This window comes from Lepisma saccharinum, chromosome 10 (assembly GCF_977018435.1).
Source record: "Lepisma saccharinum chromosome 10, izLepSacc3.1, whole genome shotgun sequence".
Classification (NCBI taxonomy): Eukaryota; Metazoa; Arthropoda; class Insecta; order Zygentoma; family Lepismatidae; genus Lepisma; species Lepisma saccharinum.
The window spans coordinates 81,111,149-81,125,716 of record NC_139238.1 but is presented as its reverse complement, the minus strand read 5'-3'; the positions used below and the strand labels follow the sequence as shown (position 1 = coordinate 81,125,716).

The 14,568-nt window shown below is 36.8% G+C and overlaps 1 protein-coding gene across 3 annotated transcripts in view; it reads right to left on the bottom strand.

The window, feature by feature from the left end:
• LOC145993983 (ATP-binding cassette sub-family C member 4-like) overlaps positions 1-14,568 on the bottom strand; it is a 152,082-nt gene that overhangs the window by 103,431 nt on the left and 34,083 nt on the right. For all 3 annotated transcript variants that reach the window (XM_083130012.1, XM_083130013.1, XM_083130015.1), the window contains exons 2-6: positions 10,244-10,365; positions 9,330-9,440; positions 8,678-8,812; positions 7,468-7,672; positions 4,776-4,998 (exon numbers count right to left, since the gene is read on the bottom strand). In XM_083130012.1, the coding sequence (XP_082986138.1) occupies positions 4,776-4,998; positions 7,468-7,672; positions 8,678-8,812; positions 9,330-9,440; positions 10,244-10,317 (748 nt within the window). In that variant the 5' untranslated portion in view covers positions 10,318-10,365. The remainder of the gene's footprint in view (positions 1-4,775; positions 4,999-7,467; positions 7,673-8,677; positions 8,813-9,329; positions 9,441-10,243; positions 10,366-14,568) is intronic.

Below are 14,568 nucleotides of genomic sequence, written 5' to 3'. Positions count from 1 at the left end.
GCCCCTTGGAAAATAAAACAGAATTCTCTCACTCCATTCACTTTGTTAGTGTCCTTTGCAGAACAATCTATCTGACTGACAGAAGATTATTGCAAGATATTTTGAAGTTGATTAGGTAAATTTGAGTGAAATTCTTAAAGAATTAACAATTTTTCGTATATTAGTAAATCCCATAGCATTTGTGACTTGTGTATATGTGTCTCAAGTCTGAGTATGTGAAATGGCAAATGTAAATTCCACATCTGAAATTGAATATTTTAAATAGTATATATAGCATTTAATTGAATTAGAATGTTTGGATACATTGGAATCACACAGACCCTTTATATTGTTAATATATTTGTGTGTGTGTGTGTGGGTGGGTGAGAGGCAGTAATATGTAAGGTTGAAAAAGAAAAAAAACAACTGCTTGTAGGTGAGACCGGGGCAGAGCGATCCCCTGGGGCAAAGTAATCCCTCGAAGAAAATGCACATTACAGTGCTGCTTCTGAACGGGAAACATGTCAACTGAAGAGCAGCCATTGTGAGTGTGTTGTAGCCGATGAGTGTTGTTGAACGTGGGCTGTGAACGACAAGTGGCGATAAAAAAAGGTTTTTTGGTACTTCTGAACGAAGGTAAGCAGTTTACAATATTGTGTATTGTTAATTGCGTTATTGACCAAGTCTGCTGGTTGAAGTTTGTTGTGAGAGGGCAAAATATGAGCACTATACAAATATGAATACTTCTGTTCTCGGAGTGTTCATTGACGGTGAGAATGACCGCTGATATCAACACTGGTGCGGGGCAAAGCAATCCCTGAAAAGGAAGGATGGATCAAGTGCAATGGATGCAAACAATAGACACACGAAAAATGTGCTGGTGTGGATCAAGATGATATTGCTTATACTTGTGACTTTTCCATTGAAAATTAGACTAAGTACATTTTTAAATTACCAAATTGTATTTTGTTAAAACAAATTTTTCTTTGTTTTTATTGTTTCATATGAACCTGTTTCATATTTTCTTCTCTGAATGACACTTCTTTTCTTCAACGTGTTTGTAAGTTACTTACTTTTAATACAGTTACTTTTATTAATAAAATTAATTAATTCTATACTCAAAATCATATTTGATAACAACATTTTAAAAATTGATCACTTTGCCCCAAACTTGGGGCCAAGTGATCCTTTTGCATCACCTTACTTTTGGCCAAATTACTTCTTAAATGAAATAACTTCAAACATATATCAATTTAAAAACAAATGTTGTGGTATCAACTGTGTTAAGTTTCAATATATTTGTTGCCATACAGTGTTCTGTAAGAAGGGTCAAAGCTTAGGGGGATGATGCTGCCCCAGTTTCCCCTACCCTTTAATTTTTGGGAAGTTCGCCTTGTAAACCTGAAATTATACTTAAATTTCACAATGGTCCTAGAGTGGCCAATCTGTATCAGATTAATTAAAATAATAATAATTAATATTGTTACTATTAAATGAATAATTAAAAAGATGGTATAAGAATAGCATTATCTAGTTTACTAGTGATTATATCGCCAAAATTTGTTTAAAGAAACTGTTATGGGAAGGAGATTAATAATAATTAGACAAAAAATTGAATATTTATTGAATAACAGAAAAGGATGTTAGATTCATATTACGAAAGTTCCTGCTTAATATTTTCTACATATTTTTCATTAGTAGTAGCATGCATATATCTTCGTTAATACTGTCATTCAAAGTTGTATGAACCCAATATAATCTTTACCTTTCAGTGAGTTCGAGGGAAATAAATAAACCTCGATTATGCAACAAATGCTAAATAAGCATATTTTCATTATTTAATTTTTGTAATTGGTAAGTGTTTCGGCGATCCGAACCCCCCACCCCTCGCCATAAATACATCCTTGATCTACAGTTTAAAGTGGGGTCCAAACCACTGTGCAATGTGCCAATACTGGGTATTGGATCTGTCATTTTTCTTCATGTTTGCCCTACAGAATCTCTTGAAAAATGAACAAATTTTATTGCATATTCCTTTGGAACTTGTTTTATGAATATAATCATTAAATATGCATTCCAAGTTTATTGTAAATATTTTAAAGTCAAATTTCCTAAAAAATTGCAATTTTATGCTTAAAACCCGTGTGGAATGTAGTATAAACAAATATCTTTTCAGCAGGTCTTTTGTCTTTGTTAACTTTCTTATTCCATGTAGTTGGAACCATTTTTCTTGATATTTCATAAAGCTTTTCTTCTCCTTTCATAATATCTTCGTTGTTTCAATGTAATCATTGTCCAATCAAACACATTGTCAGTTGTATGAGAATGTACAAAATTGACATGAATGTATTTCTCTTCTTCTAATTTCATTTTGTGGATTGACATTTGAATCATTGCCCTAATTTTCTTGGTCTCCAGATCCCCCCAAAAAAAAGAAAGAAAGAAAGAAAAGAAAAGGAATTACATTGTTGCTCATGTTTTCGAGAGTATATTTTATGTAAGGGAGTGTTTCATTAACCATTTACAGGGCTTATTCAATATATAACCGGAAATATATTGTGACAAATATTTATTACAACCATCTTTCAGTGGGCTAAAGGTGTGGAAATCGGAAGGTGCAAGATTGGTGAATATGGAGGGTGGGGTAAGCACTCAAACTTTAGGTCCTCGATGGTAGACAATTTGACACTGGCAGTGTCTGATCTCGCATTGTCATGGAACAAAAGCACACCAGTGGACACCAGACTACGTCGTCTCTGCAGAATGGCTGGTTTTAGTTTTCTGTCCAAGAGGTTGGAGTATGTGGTACTGTTTACATTATGCTTCTATCTGGGAAGCAATTTCACTGACAGTAATATGGCGGTTCTCCCGTATCAAGTCCTTTACTTGAAGTATGTTGCTTTCCCGTGACTACAATGAAGAGCGATCTGGACACGGAAAATCTTCAATGCTGGTTATGCCCTGTTTGAACTTCTCAACCCACTCGTACACTTGTAATCGACTCATACAAATGTCACCGTACTGAACTGTTGTGCGGTGATGAATTTCTATTGGTTTCATGCCTTCACTCAACAAAAATCTTACGACACTTTGCTGCTCTAGCTTGGAGCACTCTTGTAAGGGTGCCGCCATCTTGTGTAACTGTTTCCCAGCATCCCAAAGCTTGCAAAACAAGCGTGCCAGTCCCAGCTATGGATAGCTTACAGATGCCATCACAAAATAACAAACATATAACAATCGCGGTCGTATTTTAGATTTATTATAATATTTTTCCGGTTATTTATTGAATGCACCTTGTACATATATCAGTGATGGTAATATCTTGTTTATCAATGTTAGCATGTTTCGCTAATCATTATCCTTCATCTAAAGCTAAAGCAACACTCCCACCCCTAAATGTTGTATGCGTAGGGGACAGTGAGTTGATACCATGCCATTACATGGCAGACAGTGGTTTGTTATGACCCAGAAATATTCATGACTGAATATCTAATAACATTCCTGAAATAGTGAAGAGGTTTTCTTGGGCAATCAGCAAGGTGATTTCAGGAAATGCTTCCGAGCTTTCAAGAGTTAACGTCACTCTCATCTTCATCTTTTCCAGAAGATGAGAGTGACGTTAGCTCTTGAAAGCTCAGAAGCCTTTCCGGAAATCACCTGGCTGATTACCCGACAAAACCTCTTTAATATTTGCTGCCAGGAGAGCTTCAAGAATTTAATTCCTAAAATAATGTTTCACACACAAAAAGCATACATTTCTGAGTACCTAAATTAATCATTAACATGCTCTAAGGAATGATAAGATGAACAATAGCACATACTTATTAATTTCACCCACTTCCACACTTATCAACTGTAGGAATGATTACTGATTGAAACCTGTTCACAGTCTGGTCTGTTAAGAACAACTACTGGCACTTGGTGACATTACCCATATGCAATGTAGCACAATCACCAGCACTTGGTAATGATAATTATAAAATGTTTACAATTTGTTGATGCTTTTAGGTTGAACTCCTTGTAGTTCCTATATACTGTTAATTGCCTTAGAGAATGACACTATGGTACGCTTATTTAAATATAAGTTCATATACAAGGAGATCTGAGTTTAACTGACATATCAAAATAAGGAACTTCATTAAATATTTCCTCTTTTCTTGGTAAAATAATAAAGTTTGATATTGACACCATTTTTATTAGATATGAAAAATACCGCATTGTTAATATAATGAAAATGTGAAAAACCTAACAAAAATCTTGAAATTTACACAGCTTTCACCTTCCTTTAGTTTTTGGTTTCAAGATATTTTGTGGCAACTTCAGCACTTGAAACTATAAATGACTTGTACACTGCATATTGCAACTTATGAACCTTTGGAACAATAAAGTGTCAGATTTTTGCTAGATTTCTGAATTTATATTAGAAATTTTATTGATTGATTGATTTGGTGTTTTAAGTCCATTTTATGCACAGTAGGGCTAATCGGGACTAGACCTACAGTTTAAAGTGGGATCCAAACCACTATGTGCCTCCACCGGAAATCGAACCCGGATTAGAAATTTTATGTTTTACACTATGCACATATTATTATATGCTCCTTGTTCCACCCTTACCCAGGGCTAGCTTTTAAAGAAATACACATGCATACATACTTGTTTGTAACTGATGCTATCATAATTATTCACCAAAATATATGATTTGAAATGAATATCATGCAAGATGGTATCCTTCACATCAAACAGGTTTCAAAGTGAAACTGTTGAAGCTACTTTTACAACTCTACCTACTAACTTACCTTGAAGAATAATCATAGACAGTATTGTTCCAACACAAGCTAGGACTGCATACCCAACATGTACCCAAATGAAGTACATTACTATAACTGTTTGGATTGGACCAACTAACAAGGAATGCAAGGAAAGCAAAGACTGGTCAAATCTTGCAACATCATTTGATAGTAAGTTTACAATTTGTCCAGCAGTTGTTTGGGACAAGGAAGCTCTGTTTAGACAAAGTGCCTGCAAGAAGATGATAAGCATTTGTATTGTAAATCATTATACATAAATACAAGGTAGCATTTGAAATTTAATTAATTCAAAATTAAATATAAGTTTGGCATATTTACAAAATATAGTCCATGTACTGTTGATTAATAAAGTAAAAGTAAAAATAAAATAGTAATTCTGATAAGTGCCTTTTACGTTAAATTATGATCAGTGTACATACAAACAGTTGTTTTGATATGACTTGGATAGGACTATACTTTCAATAATTAGATTGATTTTGATTGATTTAGTTTATTTTACTTCGCATTTTGTGCCTCTTAGCTAATTTGCGAAGATGGGGATGAAGGATGAAATGATGAAATTGATGAATGGACATTCACAAACAACCAAGCCGAAACCTTGGCATCGCAGCACGATGTGCTAACCACTCGGCCACCAGGTCGGGCTCAATAATTAGAAAATAGAGTCAAATTACCCTAAGTTAAATGCAATATCTGCAACATCAAGTAGCCTATGGTTACCTGTAGACACAAGATAACTGATGCCATTTGTCTGTAATTGAGAGAATTATTTGAATTTTTGAAATTTGGAGTGAGTTCAGCAGGTTCAAATTTTCGATATTTTTCATAAAACTTCACTTTTCACTGGAAATTGGGCCTAGATTTCCTTTCACTAAGGAAAATTTAGCTTCCAAGTGTGACACAGAAACAAGAAGGACTTTCTCCCACCAACGTTGTTTTGCAGTGCTGTTTGTTTGTTGTTTGCCCTCATAGCAGCACATAGGTAGGGTGAGTGTTTTTAAATAGCCACTTTCTCGTCAGTACCCTCACCCTTCCTGCATACAACTTGCATTGGAGAACGATCAGTGGCATACATAAACCAGTCTTTAAGTTCTTTAGCCTCCTTGTTGCCTTGTTATCGTGTGGTCCCAGCACAGGTTCGATATCCAGTGCAGTCATAATGCACAGTGGTTCAGATCCTGTTTTATACTATAGGTCCAGTCCTGATAAGCCTATATATGCATAAAGTGGACTTAAAACAACAATTCAAACAAATTCTTTAAGTTCTTGAAATAATTTACTTACATTCAGGTTTTAAAGCTTGTATTAATACGTAATGAGGGATTTCCAATATGTTAAATCTAAATGTGTTAAAAATATTTGAGAAAAGTTGCTTTACCAGTGCTTACATTGACTGTATGCCACTGGTGCTAGAGCATTTACACAGAATGTCAAAGACTCAGGTTTGATCCCTGGTTGAATCCGAAATTGTCACAAACTTCTCGGAAAGTTAATGTTAATTCTCTCTGTGACAGTATTGCCTTTTTGAGTTGGAATTACATTAGAAACAGCACACTTTGCAGCTTACACTATGGTGGTCATGTGCAACTTCTTAGAAGAGGCAACAACATAGTGCATCCAAGTAACTGCTGTTTTGCAGGCCAATGTAATCCTCTGGTAACGAGAGTTTAGTCCTCAGAGACAGTAGGAGGCTGCCTGCCCCATATAATGCAAATAAATCCTAGTGTTGACGGACCCACATACTTATTTCAATTCCAATTAGAAGGAGCAACATTGTTTCATTCTTCTGCTAGGCACATTGTTGCAGCATCAAGTAGAAATTATCCCTAACACACAAATAAAGGAAGAAGGGTTACTTAAAGGAAGCTGTAGAATTGTGTATGTAGAACTCGACTTGAACCCAGGTCTCTGGCATATTGTGCCATTGCTATACCAACTGAGCTACCGAACCAGCCCTGACATTGCCTGATTTTTCGCTGTCGCTGTTTTACCTGTGTTAAATTGTCTCTGTCAGTGCTACCACAATGGGATCTGTTGCCTTTAAAACACTGTTGACATTGACTGTACCTAGTTTCTCCCAACATAAAGAAGTAAATTACCTTAGGATTTGGAACACATACACACTGTGTAGAAATCTTAGTGAAAAATGTAGGATCAACCAGGACTCGAACCCAGGTCTCTGGCATACCAATACAATTCTGACTCAGTAGCTCAAGTGGTATATCAATGGCATGGTATGTCAGAGACCCAGCTTTGAGTCCCAGTCGAGTCCGCATTTTGTGCTGAAACTTGTACATAGTACATCTTCTGTATGTGCCAAATCCTCAAAGTTGTAAAATTGTGGTTTGATCATAGTTTTAGGAGCCCAGTAATTACTGCAATACTGTGGAACCTCGATTTTACATTTTTCAGATCAAACTGAAAAAACTCAAAATGTGGGAAAATGTAAAATCCAGGAAATTTTTATAACATTTAACAATGTTGGGACCATCAAGCTTGAATGTATAACGTGGGAAAATGTAAAATCGGTGTTACACTGTTTTTAGAATAAATTTAATTTTTTCTAAAATGTTTAAATCTTGGTTTGTGTATGAGCAGAAACAGACAAATTTACAAGAGAATACAAATGTTTCTATTACGAATTAAGTTCTAAGTGCTCTAATGTAGATACAAAACTCACCTTTCTGTAGGTTATAGAACAGCATGCCACTCTTATCTTCATTCCAATGTGTTGAAATGTGAAGCCATCCATGTGAAAGAGGAGCATACTCAATCCAGTACATATAATGATACCAGTGGCAGAAATGTAAGCGTCTGTCTTGCTCATCTGAGATTCTTCTCTGAAGAATTCCAGCAATCTCCCAAGCATAATGGATTGTATTATCCTATCAAAATTATGTAACAGTATTATATTAGTTAATGACAGCAAGGAGGACCACAAGGGCTAAATAACAAATATGGAGGAACTAGGAAGCACTCACCACCCACTGGCAAAAATTAAAATTTTCGCAGCTGCAAGTCACATCTTCAGTGTAGAAAAAAGATGGTACAAACAGAAGTCAGTACAGTGGAACCCGAGTTTATAATCCCGGGTTTTCCATTTTCCATTTTTATTCATTCTGTCTTTTAAGGTCACAAATGTTAAAATAAAATTTTCCTCAATTTTACTTTTTCCTGCATTTTAAGTTTTGCCAGTTTGGACCTCTCAAAAAATGTAAAATCAAAATTCCACTGTATTTGACCTGCAGAGTTGTCAGGTCTAGATCGAAGAAGTATAGAAAAAAATAACTTTGTTCTCTCTCCTCAAAAGCTGTGAGTGGTAAAGTGTGGTGTTGGGGAAGGGGGGTTGAGGATGGTGTGGAGTTATAATGTGAAGGAAAGTAAGGGTTGGGATGGAGATGGGTTTGGTTGGGAAAGCTACTCTCTGGCCCTTTTCAGGCCAAGGAGTGTCGTTGCATTTATGGCTGATATGTAGGTCCTCTTCCATCTTTTTTCGTATGGAGGTGTTGGCAGAGTGGGTGGATGATTGCTACCCAGAAGCACTCATTCACCCCTTACACCAATCCCTAAACATCACCCAGCTGACATTATCCACTTCAAGCACTGCCTCTTAATGTGATTTGATATTGAAAATTTATGATTGTAATACTTCCATAATACTTTCACTATTTATGTAAATAGTTCTATCTTCATCTTAATATGAGATATTTGCTATGATAAGTACGATGCTTAATTTCAAGTTAGTGTAATCTTGTTAATTTTTATGAAGATCGCATAAGAGAACATGAATCTCAAAGAAATATAGTTCATTTTGAGTTGCAAGAGCTTACAAAATTGCATAGTCCATGCCTATGTACAATACTACTGTTGCATTTTACATTGAAGCTAACCTTAATACACAGAAGTCCAATATTGCAAGCACTGTGCACATGAAGTACATCAATCCAAATGTCTTCAAAATGGCTTTCAGAAGACTTGGTGCACGACTGTTTATCTTAGCCTTCTTCAGTTCCTGCTTCCAGTTCCTTAAAATAAAAGTTTACAATCAAGATAAACATATTTGTAGTAATTGTGTACGATAAATACAGAAGACTGTAGTTTATTCCGGCCATTCTTTGCACAAAGCTGTGCCTGATTACTGACAGTGCTTAACAGATTTAAGTTTAAAATTCTATTAAATTTAATATTATACATTTATTTTACTACTATGCAGAATTAAAAAAAAAAACATAAATAAGAAACAAGCATGTAATATTGAAGGAAAAAAATCAGAAAATACCATACGGTCTCACTTACTCACCTCATTGTGAACACTTCAAAACATATCGAAAAATATAAACTATGAAACCTTTCCCATATGACCATTGCAGTGACAACTGGTAGCCATTCTTATTTTATTTTTTTACCCATGGGATGTAAGAGAAATAACAAGAAATTATACAGAATTTTGCATGTGTTTCAATGTAAAATTTCTCATTAATGATGCATAATTCAAATCAGAGTCTCTACTTCTTACATTTTCCCTCCAATTGCAACACTTACTTCTGTAGTTTGTCTCCCAAATATCCAGATTCATGCCCAGGTAGTGGCTTGTAGAGGTCATCAGTCGTCATGTCTTTTTGAACTCCCTTTTTCATGACCCCTATGGTCCACCTGTGTGAAAGGAAAATTGCAAAGAGAGAAACGAAATATCATTAACAGTAAATGGTATTTATATGCATGCTTAAATGCATTCTTCAGTGTAATTCTGTGAGTGTGGATTTTAAATTGCCAATTCAAGAAACAAAAGCTTGTTTAAGTAACATGTAAGTGATTTTATTACATTGAAGTATAAGTGTAAGAAGTAATGTGTACCATTAAAAAAAAATTGTTCAAATGAAGATTGGTTATGTAATAATTAGGAATACATCAATATAAAATGCCTACAGTTTTTGATAAACTAGTGATATACAATTTACTGGAAAACAATAAACAGATTTGATAACAAACACAAACATTTAAAGATTTAATCTACGTAAATGATTTTTATATTGCCACAGAAAATGAAGGAGATTTTTTTTTTAAACTTTATTATTACTAATTTTTATAGACTGGTAGAACATCACACCATCAAGTTCTGTCCTGATATATGCAGTTTATATCTTTACTGATATTTTAAACACTATTGCCTTGTAATTAAGTGGTCCCAGGTTTGATCTCTAGTGGGTGCACAGTAGCTAGGATCTCATTTTAAACTATAGATCCATTACTGCTTTGCCTATTTAAACATAAAGTGATCTCAAACAAAGAAAGCTACTTTTATGCACTATCAGAAACATAAGTTTTTATCATTTGTTTTATCTACATTGATACGATCAATATCATTAGCTTGTTCAAACCCTATCTATGACATTCAAGCTCTCTTAGACATATTAGACATTTTCTTTTCCAGAATAGAGTAACATATGATTTCTTACCAAAATAAAAGAGCAGACAGTGGATTTGCATTTTGTCTTGGGCACGTTGTTTCTGGATGCTTTGTAGTGTCCATTGTGATTATGAAGCTTCTGCAGAGGTTTACCAACAATGGATGCCTAATCTGAAATGAAGAATGAAGTTAATACTCAAAAGCTTTGTTGAGTGGGATTCTAAATGTGAGTGTTTAGCAAAAATATTGTGTATTCTGTCCATCTTCTATACATTGTTCAAGTAGACTGAATGATTTGATCTGGAGAAGTTTGATTCTTTGTTCTGGAAAAGTCTAGAATTTTTTTTTTTTACAAATGGTGATTTCTGCTACAACTGTTTTAAGCATTGTCATTTGCTGGTAGCTTTGTGGGGTAGTAATATTCTGTGGTGGATAGGTTAGGCTTGTTGGGTTTGGTTCTATTAGAAGAAGAAGATGATCATACATACACCCTGATTATACTTTAAAATTACATCAAATTCGACTGATAAGGAACAAAACCGTAACTGCGACAGGTGGAGGTAAGGTAGGGAGCGGTCGCCACAGGTAATAAATGAAATCACCCAATGAGCAAAAAGAGAAACTGTTGGACAGACCGTTCAATACCCAGTGCAGGCACATAGTGGTTTGGATCCCACTTCAAACTGTAGGTCCAGTCCCAATTAGCCTTTCTGTGCATAAAGTGGAACAATTCAGTCAATTCAATGTTGGACAGACCAGACGTAAACATCACGGCAGCCTATAAAATTAATACAGGGGTTATTCATGCGTAAACAAACTGATAATGTCAACTTTTTTCTGTGGAGGGTGGGAGGGTTGGGTGGTAATTCATTTCCGATTTTATTTGTGCCAAAAGGCAATCAAGTGTAATATGTTCATAGCATTTCTTACTTTTTGCCGAATTTGCTTTAATATCAGTGTTTCACAAAATTTGCCCCATTGTCATGATGTTAAACCATTGTGAACCATTGGAGTAACCCCCAGCTCATAATTTCCACTTCAAGCACTGTTTAAAAGGTTTAAATATTTTAAGTTTGATTGTTAAAACAAATGTAGGCGACTGGAATGAAAATGAATATGTTCTGACAGGAAATTGATTTTTCTTTTTAAATAAATAAACGGTGTAGTGCCAGACCTTCTATGACGTTCCCTACAAGATCTTCCACAATGTAAATGATCCTGCGTTAGGTGAATACACACCTATCAGGGAGGATAAATTAACTAGTCGTATCAGCACTAGTCTGGATAAGTGCTTTAAATATTTTCTACAATATTCCAATCACAAATGTGAACCATTCTGTTCACATACGATCATGCCGCACTGCCACATACCACCCTACTGGAAATGTCTACTGTCATCTATTTTACTCTACTGTGTTCTCAGAAATCTACTGAAACTCAATGGTTTCATGCTGAACACTTTCAGTAGGACTAATGTACATGTACTACAACAGCAGAGGCAAGTGAAATATTCTCTTCAGTACTGCATGTAATACTGTATGTCCCAGATAGCACAGACAGCTTGCTGCAAGCATGAAGCAACCTTACCATGGCAAGCTAAGTAGCTAGCAGCAAGCTTGCCATGGCAAGCTATTAGCTGAATGCAAGCTTGCATTAAGCAATCTAGTTACCAGAAGTGGAAGTTGCAGCAAGCTTGCCAAGGCATGCTTGCATCAAGCTTTTCATAACTAGCTGTAATCTTACAGAATGCAATGCTCAAAGTAAGCCATATTGTGTATCTTTAAGCTAAATTTATATATATATCTATACAGACATTGCTGTTATGTACATTGTATACACATATATGCATAACAGCAAAACTAGAACAATTGGGGCTAATTATCAACAAACACCCATGTTTTTAACGTCACAGTTTCTCTTTGCAGCTTATAAAAACTTTTCGTGCTCCCCAAAATAGGCAATAGTTAGAAAGAAGAGTTTGATGAACTAATCTATCTCTAACTAACTATACACTGGTTATAAATTTTTCTTTGCAGGCATGGCATGGCATAAATTTGACGTTTTGAAGTTGAGTGTCAAGCTGTTTTGGGGCCCTTGACTCTATGAAAATTGTATAAATGAAGTGTGTGTGGGATTAATGAAAAGTGCCTGTAGCTATACGTGGATCTTGTGTGTGCAACTGTCGCAACACGAGGAATGCTTCATATGGAAATTGTGTTTTATGGCCGTGGCATTGCATATATGTGTCTGAAGGGATTTGCCGTTCCCATAAGTTCTATTTCCGCATTTGTATGTCTCGGCAGTGTTTGCCAGAATTTTTGGTGAGCATCTCAAAGCTGCTGGATAACTGGAGTTAATTCCAGATCCTCCAAAACTTGGGTGCTGCATGTATACATGTCGCGGCCTGAGATGATCCGAGCTGCTTTGCTTTGCACCTGTTCCAATCGTTTGAGATGTGAATAGATGGCATGCTGCCAGGCTGGGCCCGCGTAAGTCAAAGTTGGAATGATGTTCATCTGGAGTAGATGTAGCCTCATCTGTAGTGTGAGTTCCGGACATGTAAACATAACGAAAAGTGCAAAGACTTTTCGTAGTCCTCTCTGTTGGCCACATCTTGGATGTGAGAAGCAAACGTGAGTCCTCGATCTAGGATGACCCCTAGATATTTGACTTTGTCTTCATGTGGCACTACTTGTCCGAAGTATGAAAGTTGTCTGAGTTCATACTTTCTTCTTTTTGTGTGGGTGACACATACACTTTTTGTGGCGTTCACCTTCAGATGCCATTTGCGAGCCCACGCTTGGAACCCATTGAGTTGTTGTTGAAGGTAGTGGTAGCATAAGGCTATTCGACGACTGGCTGCAAAGAATGCGGTATCGTCAGCATACGTGGCTTGGAAACATCTCTCTGAAGTTGGGACATCTGCTGTATATAGTGTGTACAAAAGTGGAGAAAGTACTGCTCCCTGAAGTACACCTGCTAATATGAGCCAGGTTTGGGACGTTGCCCCTGAGAAGGAGACAAAGAAACTGCATTTGTTCAGGTAAGATTGGAGGAGTCTGACATAGCAATCCGGGAAACCCTGCCGTAATAGTTTATATACGAGACCAGAGTGCCAGACTCGGTCAAAAGCCTTGCTTATATCTAGGTAAATCCCTATTGCGAACTGTTTTCTATTGAATGCCGTTGTGATGTAGTCTACCACATGGACCAGCTGAGAGGTGGTACTGTGGTAGGCTCTAAAACCAAATTGGTGGTGTGGTAGGAGTGAGGAGGTTTCTACGTGTGTCATGAGTCTTGAGAGGAATACTCTTTCAAAGAGTTTCCCAAGGTGTGAAAGGAGACTTATTGGCCTATAATTCTCCAGTTTGAGAGTACTCTTTCCAGGTTTGTGCAATGTTATTACCTTTGCCTTCTTCCATGCAGTGGGAAAGTAGCCTAGTTGTAGGATGGCGTTGAATATGTATGTAATGTATACAAGTAATTTGTGAGTGGGATGTTGCAGCAGTTGGGGTCGTATACCATCTGGCCTGGAAGCCTTGTTTTTAGGCAGTCTTCAGATTTGGCATTCTACCTCTCAAGGTGACGTCAGCTTTGGCATGTGCTCCATTTGTCTGGTGGTAAAAGTGCATATCGCCCTGTTTACATGTGCGATTGTATGCTCGTCTGATGGATCTTCATTTGGAGTGAATTGTTCCTCGAGAGCATTTGCAAAGACTTCAACCTGATCTTGTGGTTCATGTAACAGTCCGGTTGATCCTTCTATGACTCTGGTGTGTGATGAGTCCTTGGGATGAAGAAATGCCCTGGTATATTTCCATATACGCTGATCATTCACTGAAAGACCACTGAGTGTGTCATTCCAGTGATGTGCAGTTTCTTTTTGGATGAGGGTTTTCACCTTGGAGCAGAGAGAGTTCCAAAGAGTTTTATATGTAGGACTCCTTGTGTGTTGCCACCTTCGTCTCGCCCACCGTTTTAACTGAATGTACATTTGGAGATGAAGACTGCCTGTCATTTGTGACGATCGGTGTAGCTGTGTTACTTCTGTGCTTTCTGCCTCAGATTTGAGCAGAGAGTGGGTGAGATTTGATACTGACTGATCGATTTGCTGGGGTGTCTGAGGCCTATCATGAAGATCGAGAAGTGAGTTCACGTTCCCTCTGAATTTATCCCAATTTGTCTCGCTTCTTAGAAGGGGTGGTACTCCTTGAGTAAGAGTACAGTGGGAGACTTGGAACATGACAGGATCGTGGTCTGAATCCAAAGCAGAGATTACGTACGGGTCTGTGAGGAGAGGCACCCCTTTACTCATGACTACGTCTAACACGTCAGGCCTGCCACCCATCTTCGGATAGTGAGTGGGTTCCCGGG